A 13,339-nucleotide genomic window follows, 5' to 3' on the forward strand; every position below is an offset into this window, starting at 1 on the left:
TTTAGGACAACCTCCCTGGCCATTATCCTTTGCAACTAAGCCCGTTTCCATCTTAGACTGCAGCATCACTTACCACCAGGTGAGATCGCAGTCAAGGGTATAAAAAAAATTAAGTAGTCTTGCTTGCCATTATGATTCTACTATTGCTCCTTTATCGAGATATTTGATAATTAAAATATACAAATTATATGTAAATATAAATGCGAAAGTGTATTTTCACCGCCAATCCATTGAACCGATTTCGATTAATTTGGCTCAGAATTAACAGCTTGCATCCCGAGGACGGACATGGCCACTTTATCCCGGAAAATCAGTTCCACGGGATTTTAATACCTAAATGCACTTTGACGAAGTCGCGGACATCTATTTGGTACAGAGATAGCTTCCATCTTGGAGACGGATAAAGGATACTTTTTATCTAAATAATTGGAATTGAAATAATTTGATTGAATAAGGTAATATTATATACATCTGTAAGTTTTACTTACATAAGTAGATTACGTAATTGACACCAAATTTACTATTGTAAATGTACTTATGAGTGTTAATATTATTAGTAAAGTAGTATGTTAATTATGTAAGCTACTTACATGATTAACTTACGTTACACTGACAGGTGTATCTGCGGCCAAAGGTATAGGTAATAAGTAAGTAATAAAACCACAGTAAACACTCAATAAATAGATTTATTAAACTAAAGATGGTACATAGTCAATAAGCATTGGCTGACCACTCTCATGTACCGCTCCCACACGTTCTTCAAGTCTGCCTCCCTGGAAAATAAAACAACTTCTAAAGATGGCCGCTTTGATAAAATTCGAATAAAACGTCACGGTTTAGTGGACAAGTTGTAATCCCATAGTCCAACGTTGGACTTTACTGTCTCTGCGCACAAACAAGATATTGTCTTGTAATGTGTCGAATTTGTACTGTTTTAGAAGTTCCAGACACTTTCTAACTTTTCTGAGTTATATGTGTTTTAAGCAATTAAATATCACTTGTTTTAACGGTGAAGGAAAACATCGTGAGAAAACCTGTTTCACTTCTCATAATGTTCTCAAAGGTGTGTGAAGTCTGCCAATCCGCACTTTGCCTTCGTGGTGGATTATGACCTATAAACCCTTCTCATTATACATTAGAGCCTCGATAGCTCAACGATTGAGGAGAGGACTGAAATCCGAAAGGTCGGCGGTTCAACCCCCACCCGTTGCACTATTGTCGTACCCACTCCTGGCACAAGCTTTATGCTTAATTGGAGGGTAAAGGGGAGTCATGATTAGCATGGCTAATATTCTTTATATAAAAAAATTAAATAAAAAATATGAGGAGACCCATGCTCAGTAGTAGGCCGGCGATGGGTTGATGATGAGATAATTTTGAGACATCGTTATTCACCTACTAACCTGAGTACATCCATCTGCAGGGCGCATTGCTCGTAGGCGCAAAGGAACTGAGCCAAATCTGTTTTGGGCCAGCTGCCTAGGCGCAGGGGCTCCACACATCTGGAAATTAACGTTCAAATAGGACCTTACTATCCAGTAGGGCGATTCGCTGACTCAGTGTCTAACACTGATTGATAACCACCGAGCTCACTTGACATTGGTAGGTTCGACCATCTACATTGCTGCATCACTGAGTGATAGCAAAATATATTTTCGCAGAAAACCTTCAATGAATTAAAAATGTCAAATGAGTTCATGAGATAACGCTACGAGGAAAATCACAAATTTACAGGAGACTCTTTTAAACTTAAATTTTTTTGAATAAATTAATTTTACTACTTTTACACATATTTTAAAAACCAAAAAAAAATAACTTCAAAGAGAGAAATCCAAAAAAATACGTAACGGATGTTGCATGCTTACCTCTCGAGTAAGTCAATAAACAGGGATCTGAGTTCTCTGCCGCGATGCAAGTTGCACGCCAAGCCGACCAATGCGCGTGTGTACAATCTGAAACACCCACCATCATCATCATCATCATCATCATCATCATCATCATCATCATCATCATCATCATCATCATCATCATCCTCAGACCCCTAGTCTCAGACCACCTAGAATGCGAAGGGTTTAGACCATAGGGTCTAACTTCATGCAAGTTTCCTTACGATGTTTTCCTTGAACGTGTGATATTAAATTAAGAAAATAAGTGCTACTTAAATGCTTAAAACAGTAGTTATAATTTAATCTTTGAAGTGAAACTTCTTTAGCAGACATCCAAGGAGTCTGAATAATTCAGGTATACAATTGAAAATCGTTAGTGAAATAAAACTTGTTCAGACGCGACTTGAGAGTAACCCAAAGTAACTAACTTTTTTCGGGCGTAACGCAAATGATACTTCCGTTACCAATGTTACACTGAACACCAAAATCACACCGCCAACTTTGCAGAGTCTATATTATTTTTCTTGTTCAAAATGAGCTTAAACTCACCTGAAATTCAATTCCAGTTCTTGATACGACTTTTCGAGGAGTTTTGGCTTCAGACGCATACATATCAAACTGCGAAAGGAATTCATTATATTTTAAATAAGGCTAGGGCAAGTAGTAACTTAGCTAAGCTAGGCCAGGAAATGTTATAATAATTAAAGCTGGGCCAGGGAAAGTTACAATATTTAAAGTTAGGCCACTCAAAGTTATAGTATTTAAATTAAGGCCAAGGAAAGTTATAATATCTAAAGTTAGCCCAAGGAAAACTCTTAGGAAAACATGTATGAGGACGATAGAATCTTTAAAATATCTAATATATTTACAAGCATATGTAGGCAGTGGTATGAGCTACTCACTGCTTATGCTCCTTCTCCTTGTCCAGCAGGATCCTCAACTCCCGAAGCTCCAGCAGAAACTCGCGGTCCATCTCAGTGTTGTAGTACTCCGGCCCCGTACAGCTGTATGCCCAGCTGCCCATCACTGCCTGATAGATCAGCCGGTATGAGGTACTCACTGCTTATGCTCCTTCTCCTTGTCCAGCAGGATCCTCAACTCCCGAAGCTCCAGCAGAAACTCGCGGTCCATCTCAGTGTTGTAGTACTCCGGCCCCGTACAGCTGTATGCCCAGCTGCCCATCACTGCCTGATAGATCAGCCGGTATGAGGTACTCACTGCTTATGCTCCTTCTCCTTGTCCAGCAGGATCCTCAACTCCCGAAGCTCCAGCAGAAACTCGCGGTCCATCTCAGTGTCGTAGTACTCCGGCCCCGTACAGCTGTACGTCCAGCTGCCCATTATTGCCTAACAACCAAATTATCAAATTATATTGAAGTGGAAACTTATTCAGGTGCGTCGGGCGATTTTGGGATGGGTAAAAAATTCAAGGTCGTATGAGAAACATGCTAACTTCTACACAAAGAAAAGGAAATTAGCTCAGTAAGAATAATGGTGACGCTTTTCAGAAATAGGGTCTTCGACTGTAGTAATAAGATGAAGTAATGTTTTGTATATCTGTGAATATTTCAACACTCTACATACGAGTATATGGTTCACGAGGTACAGCCCGCTGACTGATAGACGGACGGAAAGCGGAAATTTAGTAACAGGCTCCCGTTAGCACCCTTCGGGTACTAAACCTGAACAAAAGATGTCGACGTTTATCATACTATATCTTGTACTTACTTGTGCACAATGGTAGAAGTCGTTGAAGGACAAATACTGTAGTTTGCGCTTGGCCGTTTCGAACCGCATGCACGCTATGAACACCACCGCGCCGTATTTTCTGCAAAAAATATAATAAAGTCAAATAATTACTTATTAGATATATTTGGTAAGTAATTGCGAAAAAAAAATAGGCACATTTCCTTTTGTTATTACATTGATACTGGTTCTGATTCTGAGCGCAACTAAATTTTAGATTTTATACGCTCTGTGAACTTCATAAACACCCCATGTCCTGTGAAACACTGTCATCCGGAATGTCAAAATTCCGTGTCTCCTGGATATCCAGCTCTTTATATTTGGACTGGTCCCATTCTTCTTGCCATCTAATAAGGGTCCTTTCCCGGACGGCTCTGCTTTCTTCTGGCAATTTCAGTCCATAGCTTTCTGATCACCCCCTGTATGTATTGCAGAAAGGCCAATCACAGGACGTCAAACCTCGTGACTTTTTTCATTTATTATAGGCAATCGCTTGACCACAATCACACCTGATGGAAAGTGATGATGTGGCCTAAGTTGGGATGCGTTCACCTAGAAGATGCCTATTCATTCCTGTTTTAAAGATACCCGGATTTTAATTGGTAGGAAATACAGATCGCGGAAGAGTATTCCATTAGCCATGCGTATGAGGAATGATGACGCAAAACGTTTTGTGCGTGTAGATAGAATGTCGACGACATAAGTATGGAAACTCACCCGAAGTCTTGCGGTTATAAAACATGTTAAATAAAATTATATATAAAATATATTAATATAAAATGTAAGTATATGTGTATATACGTGACTGGTATAAAATGAGGACATTACTTGGCGAGCGGCTCGGAGATCAGAAACGTGGAGCGGATGTTAGCGACCACGTTCCCCGGCATCTCCTCCACCGCCTTGAACACGCGCCGCACGTTGTCGAACTGGCGCCGGCAGCAGCGCAGAGGGGCGCCTGATCGCTCGGCCACCTGAAATCAACAAACGATATGTACCGCGGACGAAATCGCGGGCAAAAGCTAGTATACTGGCGCGGAGTTTATACGCTATTGGAGAGAACGACACCTACAAACATGCTTCAAAGCATGGTGGCCCATTTCACCAGCCTATAGATATAGAAGCAGTGTTTTCACTTTCAGAGCAGTTACATACTCATCTGATCCGAGACCGTGAAAATACGGATGTAAAAAACTCGGACCGAAATTCGGATATTGCTTATGCACTAACCTGATCTCTGGTCCAAATCCAAGCTCTATTCAGTGGACATCTTTGACATATCTACGTCATATGTCCGATTTGAATCCGAGACACATCCGAGATATTCTCACGGATGACGGAGAGAACTCGGATGACGGAAGTCGGAGCTAGTGCGTAGTGCGAACTATTTGTATGGTAGACTACCATACAAATAGTTCTTTGACTACTTCGGAACGTATTTTCACGGATTCGGATCGGATGCAGTGCGTAATCGCCTTTAGAGGTTTCACCCTATTTTAGAGCTATCTATTACGCTATTATTATGTTTAAAGTATATTTAAACACTATTTAGAGTCTTATATATAAAAATCATTTGCCGTTTTTTTTAGCAATATCTATATTAATAAATAAAATTGGAGTGTCTGTCTGTAATTTAGAAATAACTACCGCATATTAAGGTCATATGATTATTTGATCTATATTAATTAATTAATTAATAAATAAAATTGGAGTGTCTGTCTGTAATTTAGAAATAACTACCGCATATTTTATTTATTTATTTTATTTATTGTCAACCAAAACAGATTACAATAATTACATTAACTTAATTCTTAAATTGCAACATCTTGACCTTATTGTAACCCTATATGGTCGCACAACATGACTATGGTTTTTTAGGCACGCTTAGTTATTATTTTATATTAATAAATTAAATTTAATATAAACACTTAATAAGTACACTTATACTACAACAAATATTACCCTAAGAATTTGACGAAATAACAATGTTATACTATTATTTTACTTAATTATTTTTACTACTTTCCTAGCAAAGATATTAAATCTGTGATCAAAAATATCTAAGTCTATATCTGTTATATTATTATAGTAGCGGCACATTCTTATAACAGGATTATAAAATGAGGTGTTATTTTTATAAGTTTCCAGTATAAAAGTTTTTGGTTTACGATTTACATATCTAACATTAAGGTTTATCTGAGAAAGTAAAGTGGGGGAGTCTATATTGGAATGTAGTATTTTATGTAGGGTTAGCAAATCTTGTCGTTTACGGCGAATATGGAGGGGAGTCATGTTAAATTTAGTAAGACGACCAGCATAGGATGGTATTTGCCTGGAGATTCCACACCGGTAGGAGAGTATTTTCAGGCATTTCTTCTGAACGCCTTCAATGTTATTAGAATGAACAGCATAGCAAGGGGACCAAATTATTGAGCAGTATTCCAGCACCGTCCGTACAAAAGTGCTATACAGTAGGATGAAGCTATGTGGATTTTTAAACATTTTCGTGGTTCTTGCTATGAAGCCCAGATTTTTGTATGCCTTATTTGTTATACTGTTGTAATGATCCCGAAAACTAAGCTGGTCATCAAACAGTACACCGAGATCCTTGATAACAAATTTTCTCTCAAGAAGTTGATCATTAATTTTATAATCAAAGGTAACTTTAGAACGTTTTTTAGTAAATGAAATCACAAAGCATTTTTATTATTATTATTTAGAATATTAAGGTCATATGATTATTTGAACGATACTATAACTGAATCACACGTTTTTAAAATTTTTGTCTGTCTGTCTGTCTGTCTGTCTGTCTGTTTGAAAGGGCTAATCTTGGGAACGGCTGAACCGATTTTGACGGGATTTTCACAGACAAGTAGAGAATTGACCAGGGAGTAACATAGGCTACTTTTTTAACCGACTTTCAAAAAGGGTGTTGTGTTTTTCAACCTATGTACACCGAAATCTCCGAGATTTCTGAACCGATTTGCGTCATTTCTTTTTTAATCGATAGAGGAACTTTGCGACATTGTTTCATAAAAAAATTGGATTCCAACTCTTCAATCCTGATGCTGCAGGGGATCTGACTAATCCACGCGGGCGAAGCTGCGGGCATCAGCTAGTATTTGATTATAATGGATCTTTAAATATCACTTGCACCAGCACAAGGTGCTGGAATGGCAAGAAGAAGAAGCTTCAGCTATTCTGCAACGTGGACTAAATGAGATCGACAAATGGCTGTCAAAATGGAGGATAAAAACGAGCGCTTCAAAATCAGTCCATATAACATTTACTCTTCGTCGAGGAAACTGTCCTCCGGTCTCGCTGCGTAACAATCAGCTACCACAAAGCGACAACGTTAGGTACCTGGGAATGCACTTAGATAGAAGGCTAACCTGGAAGAAACATGTCCAAATAAAGAGGGATGAGATCTATCATAGATATAGAGGACTGTACTGGATGCTCTCAAGGAACTCCAGACTCTCTCTAGACAACAAGTTACTGATATACAAAGCAATAATAAAGCCAATATAGTCATATGGCATACAACTTTGGGGATCAGCATGCAACTCCAATATTCAAATTATACAAAGAGCTCAAAATTATATTTTGAAACAACTGTCCAACGCGCCATGGTTCCTACAAATATCGGAAATTCATGAGCACTTAAACATTAACACAGTAAAGGAAGAAATTCTAACTTATAGTTGCAACTACAAAACAAGGCTTACTAACCACCCAAATCGCCTGGCAGTGCAGCTGACAATGCCACAGGCAATCCGTCGACTAAAGAGAAAGCATATACTAGACATTTAGCTGAGACTTATGGAGTTTTCCCGCTGGGGAAGTTTTCTCCTAATGAACGCCAACTTCCTCCAACCAATCTGCTCATAGTCCACCGACTGATCGCATGATAAGGCAACCCCTCAAAAAAAAAAAAAGAGGAACTTTGCGACATTGTTTCATAAAAAATTTGGAGTCCAACTCCTCAATCCTGATGCTGCAGGGGATCTGACCAATCCACGCGGGCGAAGCTGCGGGCATCAGCTAGTTAAAAATATAAAGATGCAATTCCAGATACTCTAAAAGACTTCAGAATCAACGCCATGATTCATGATATCATAGAAGTCTTTGGCAACGAGGTGGTTATAGAGAAATAATTAGGCCTTTACAGCCGTACAAAAATTGCCGTAGCGGTCGGTATTTCACGACCACTTGGCGGGGTATTGGTAAAGTTTTCAACTAGCAATAATCGCACCTCGGATTAACCTCATTGGTTACGATATTGCCTCTGCGCAAAGTTAGCCTCTATGTCTATCCTGCTAGGACCTATAGTCGTTGAGAACGCAATATGATGGCGCAACATAATTCGACGGTGGCGCCATCTATGAATACGAATGTGAAATAAAAAATTTACTACAAATCTATACCTAATAAATAAAATTGGAGTGTCTGTCTGTAATTTCGAAATAACCACCGCATATTAAGGTCATATGGTTATTTGAACGATACTATAACTGAATCACACGTTTTTAAAATTTTTGTCTGTCTGTTGTCTGTCTGTTGGAACGGCTGAACCGATTTTGACGGGATTTTCACAGAAAAGTAGAGGATTGACCAGGGAGTAACATAGGCTACTTTTTTAACCGACTTTCAAAAAAGGAGTTGTGTTTTTCTACCTATGTAGATCGAAATCTCCGAGATTTCTGAACCGATTTGCGTCATTTCTTTTTTAATCGATAGAGAAACTTTGCGACATTGTTTCATAAAAAAATTGGATTCCAACTCCTCAATCCTGATGCTGCAGGGGATCTGACTAATCCACGCGGGCGAAGCTGCGGGCATCAGCTAGTATTTGATTATAATGGATCTTTAAATATCACTTGCACCAGCACAAGGTACTGGAATGGCAACCTTTCACTGGAAAGCGTAGCGTTGGAAGAGCCCTCCACTAGGCGGACAGACAACATCTAACAAGTCGCAGAGAGCCGCTGCTGGGTCCAGGCGGCGGCGCAAGACTATGCGTGTTAAAGTCCCTACATATCCTATGTCCAGTGTACGTCTATCGTTTGATGATGACGATGATGGTTTCTTGCTTCGACGATGAAGAAACACATCGTGAGGAAACCTGCATGCCTGAGAGTTCTCCATAATATTCTTGGTGGTGTGTGAAGTCTGCCAATTCGTACTTCGCCAGTGTGATGAACTATGGCCCTTCTCATTCTGATCTGACCCATGCTCAGTAGTGGGCCGGCGATGAGTTGAAATGATGATGATATCAATTTCAACTGTTCAACACACAACGCCAAAAACGATAAAGGCCAAAATAAATAATTGTGGTGTTTTGCGATATTTGGAAGAGCTTGCTTATGCAAAATACCAAGCAACATAACGCCAAAAACGCAAAATGCCAAAAATTTTGTTTGGAACTTATAATTTCGTTATTTAAACTCATAAGATGCTCTTCTTGGTAGAAATATATGAGTGTGGTAATTATTAATGATATGAGTGACATACATACCTCATCTAGGTCTTTCCTGTGACGTGATGACAGCTTGCGACCCAAAAGTTCTCTTATTACAGCATCATCTAAGTCATAATATCTGAAAAAACGATATGAATGTTATGTTTCGCCATTTTTGAGAGTACTGATTGCAAAATGATATCAATCCCCAAACTAAAAATGGCAGATATAATTTTAATATCTGTATTAAAATGTAATTTTAATACGGATGAGTGCACAAATGCCCTTAGAGTATATTAAAGTGGAGACTGGAAAAGCGCAGCAAATTCAATAAATATTCGCAGATCCAAAATTATGAAGGAGTTCCAAGTATGACATATCTGGAATAATCTAATTTAATGGAACAGAAATAAAACTAAGTAATTCTAAGGCATTAAGTGCAAGCAATTACGCGCCCCATCGCGTCGCGCAGCAGAGTGCAAATGCGTTTAGACCTTTAGCAGCCGTTGGGGTATTTTAGATAGATAGAACTCCCCATTATATTAAGTTTGATGTAATTTTGTTGATTTTTGTTTCTTATGTATGTTGCTTTTTTTCTGACTGCATTATGACCCAAATAAGAGAACATTTCTTTATTTATTGACTTACTTTTCAATGAGCATTTGTTTGGTAGGTTCATCAATTTGGAAGATCATTTGCTCTGACAGTTTTGATGGAACCGTCAAGAGTCGCTCAAGTAGGGCAAAGGTTCTGAAAAAGCACAAAGCAACTGAGTTAAGTACCAATAAATAAATAATAAGATCAGGTTTATTATTAGTCCACAAAAGTGATTACATGAAAATATAAATATAAATGTACAGACTAGTTTCAAACCCATCCTCCATCAGGGACCATCAGGGTCCTTTTTCCAAGAGCTTTCAACGCGGGTTAAATGAGGCTGCCTTGTTAGTTATTTATATTTATAATGGATAAAGTATCCCTGACAAGATCCCTGTAGTTTCAATGGTAAATCAAAACATATCTGCTTTAGAGTCTCTAGATGTGAACATGGCATGTATGCTGAAAGGATAACATAACTACAGAATAACATCAGCGTATGCTGATGAGATAGCTTTAAAAAAACAGGCTTAGTAAATAGGTAGTAGCATTTTGGTAAATAATGGGTAAGTCAATAATAACAACAATAGCAAAACAAAAATATTTGAATATACCTACTAGTACAACTGTTAACATTATATCACTATTTCTACCTTCAGCAATGAGAAATATGACACAGAGAATAAATAAAATATAAGAAATTATGTCATAGGTACCTGTAATGGTCCAACACATCGCTAGCAATGAGTTCTACTGTGGCCCCGGTCTGCTTGGCAATAGACCTCTGGTGCAGGGTCGAAACAGCTTCGCTGGCTGTCAAGTTATATAAAAATTACATTTCATTGCAGTATGAATACTATGAGATGTGAGGTGAAACTGGTTTAATATTTTGAGCCACTGCTTTTAACATAAAGAAATATGTTACTCACATGAACATCCATCAATCCATAGTTGATATATTTCGGGATCGATAAGTGTAAAATTACTAACAAAAACATCCACTTCTGTGTACATTTCTTTTGATTTCGGTTATCGGTTTAAATTATTAGATACTATGTAGACGAAAGATTGGTATTTGGTAAATAAGCGAAAAAATCAGCTGATTTTTGTTTTATCACCATAGTTTATCTGTATCACGAACTTGCGTCTGCGTGACATGTTTTTATTTTATTTTGACATTTGACATAATATATCATTTGTTGCCATATAAAACTACAGAACCCTAAAAAGAGCTTGTAGCGACATTCAGCCGTTGTTTCAACAATCATTCAATGCTGGGACCGAATTGTTGAAAGCTTTCAATCATTCGTGATTGGATCCCAGAGCTGGTAAATGTATCATAGACCAAATTGACATTCTCGCTCTAGAGTCTAGTTCATAGAATAGGATTTGGTCTAGTTTCTACTGATATTTAGTTAGTTACATCTTCGATATGATTTACATGCTGCTTTTGGTTTTCCATTTTGCCTTCTATCCAGTAGTTTTTTGTCTTTGAAAGTGGAGCTTTTTAAAAAAGCCATGATCGAGGCCATCGAGTCCATCCCTTAGCGGGCTCCAAATGTCCAAGCTCCACTCTCCAAGCTCCATCTATTGCAATTCTACTCTCTATGGGTGTAGGAAGTAGGAACCCATTGATTGATGAACCCACGGCACATGGTATGGCGCCGCCAAACGCTTGCGGCACCAGATCAAATGGGATATGGTTACGGTACGAATATCCAAACGTGGTCAGTTCAGAAATTGGAACTATTCTATTAACTTTTTAATCTTCGTTTTGATATTCGTTTCAGAACACAAGGTTTCAGAACGCAAAAAATGCAATAATTGATTTTGTCATGTTCACAGACCACGAATCCGGAGATAGACGACGAAGTTCCATAGATCTGTTTATGATTAGTAGCGAGTACTATACATACCGATAATATCGGATTATATATATAGAAAAAATCAATATCTATCTATAATAAACTTTCTTTGTATCATGGTCTTTCTATTTCACCCTCTTATGGCAATTTAACACTATACATTACACGTCTCTTTCCCACAATATAATATAGATGTAAACGGTTGCGGCAAAACGTCACGATGACGTCATGACAGCCTAGTAATTTTAGGGATGAGCCTCGAAAATCGTAATGAATCGTAAATTAAATATAGTGTCGCACTTTATCGTAAAAATATCGGTTTTTATTTACCGATTTTCGGCAAATAACCGATTTATTCAACTTTTTTTGGTCAACAAAAATAAAACAAAATAATTTAAATAATTTATTAACGATTTCAAAATCTTATTAACTATTTTTGGTTCAATGACGTGATGGTGATAAATATTAGCACGCTTAAAAATTAAGGTGGATGCGACGGGTCTGCCCGCGAAATTCAAATTTAATTTGGTTTTTCGCAATTTGTAAACTAATACGACAACGTAGGCTTATGGCATTCTATTTGCGACAATAACAGTATCATCCCCACCTATTTATTTAAAAATCTTCACTTGAAAGGGTCCAGTTTAAGAAATTAGCTCTAGTATCCACTATAACTCACAAATTAGTCGACGATACTAGAGCTAATTTCTTAAACTGAACCCTTTCAAGTAAAGGTTTTTATGTAAACCTGTGAGGATGCTACTGCCATTGGAGCAATTAAAATGCCATAAGCCTAGGTTGTTGTATTAGTTTACAAATTGCGAAAAATCAAATTAAATTTGAATTTCGCGGGCAGACCCGTCTCATGCCCTTAAGGGCCGGCGCACACATGGCGGAGTGCGGCGGAGTTCAGCGCAGAGCATGCCCGCGAAGTTTTCTATTCGCGTGACACATTACGCGAATTTCTACCATAGAATGCGCGAGCACGCGCGGGACTGCGCAAGTATCCGCACGGATGCACAATTAAATTTAGATATTATTTCAATGAGGACAAAGTCGATAATACTTTGACTGTGAAAAATGCTCTGCGCTGCGCTCCGCCATATGTGCGCCGGCCCTTAAAGTACCTAAACTAAACCTTCGTAGGGTTCCAATGCACCACAACAAACTCAGCTGGGTATTTTTTTTTTTGTTATTACCATCTCACAATCACACTTAAAACTAGTCAGAGCAATTTATTCATACTATTTTTTTATCATTATCTTTTAGAAAATAAAAACTTTAGATTTCAAGATACATCTCCAAAACGTTGTTTTGAGAGACTATTATAAACTGTATAACAATTAAATATCATAAAATGAATTGCTATAAGTGTAATAATTGTAGTTTTCTGACCAGCGTTTTATGTTTAACACAATCGAACGTCTTGGACGAATTATACAAGACGCAAATGCCAAATTATCGTAGTCTTTATAAAGATATTATTCATTTAAAGTTACTGAGGTCAAGTATCAACCGATTTAAGTAATAACATTTACATTGTCAGGAAATACAATACAAAACCAGATAATGCAACAAGAATTTTGCATAACAACATGACTTATCTCATACTTATGACATACTTTTGTGTCTTATGACATACTTTTGTGTCTTATGACACAAAAGTATGTCATTATTATTCAGTTACTAGCTGATGCCCGCAGCTTCGCCCGCGTGGATTGGTCAGATCCCTTGCAGCATCAGGATTGGAGTTGGAATCCAAATTTTTTATGAAATAATGTTGCA

The 13,339-nt window shown here is 37.9% G+C and overlaps 1 protein-coding gene and 1 non-coding gene across 3 annotated transcripts; both read right to left on the minus strand.

Annotated features, from left to right (window-relative positions):
• Positions 1 to 666: 666 nt before the first annotated feature.
• On the minus strand, positions 667 to 10,801 carry LOC123871243 (acidic fibroblast growth factor intracellular-binding protein). 2 transcript variants are annotated; one of them, XM_045914934.1, is made up of 11 exons: positions 10,619 to 10,801; positions 10,406 to 10,502; positions 9,741 to 9,842; positions 9,150 to 9,231; positions 4,460 to 4,605; positions 3,614 to 3,713; positions 3,105 to 3,232; positions 2,436 to 2,504; positions 1,866 to 1,952; positions 1,404 to 1,502; positions 667 to 773 (listed from the first exon to the last, which is right to left on the minus strand). In XM_045914934.1, the coding sequence occupies exons 1-11, from the start codon at positions 10,701 to 10,703 to the stop codon at positions 695 to 697; spliced, it is 1,074 nt and encodes a 357-aa protein (XP_045770890.1). In that variant the 5' UTR covers positions 10,704 to 10,801; the 3' UTR covers positions 667 to 694. The 2 variants fall into 2 exon arrangements, with proteins under 2 accessions (XP_045770890.1, XP_045770891.1); XM_045914935.1 differs by lacking the exon at positions 9,741 to 9,842.
• Positions 7,793 to 7,931, minus strand: LOC123871495. The gene has a single exon (XR_006797276.1). It is a non-coding gene; the product is annotated as a U4 spliceosomal RNA (small nuclear RNA).
• Positions 10,802 to 13,339: the final 2,538 nt, after the last annotated feature.

Source organism: Maniola jurtina, chromosome 13 (assembly GCF_905333055.1).
Source record: "Maniola jurtina chromosome 13, ilManJurt1.1, whole genome shotgun sequence".
Lineage (NCBI taxonomy): Eukaryota > Metazoa > Arthropoda > Insecta > Lepidoptera > Nymphalidae > Maniola > Maniola jurtina.

Bases quoted from the DNA above. Each gene is read 5' to 3' on its own strand.
- LOC123871243 (XM_045914934.1), bottom strand. From the start codon at position 10,703: ATGTACACAGAAGTGGATGTTTTTGTTAGTAATTTTACACTTATCGAT. The intron at 9,843-10,405 runs GTACCTATGACA...GTGCTTTTTCAG, and splicing joins GATGTGTTGGACCATTACAG to AACCTTTGCCCTACTTGAGC. The intron at 4,606-9,149 runs GTATGTATGTCA...TGTTGATTTCAG, and splicing joins ACAGGAAAGACCTAGATGAG to GTGGCCGAGCGATCAGGCGC.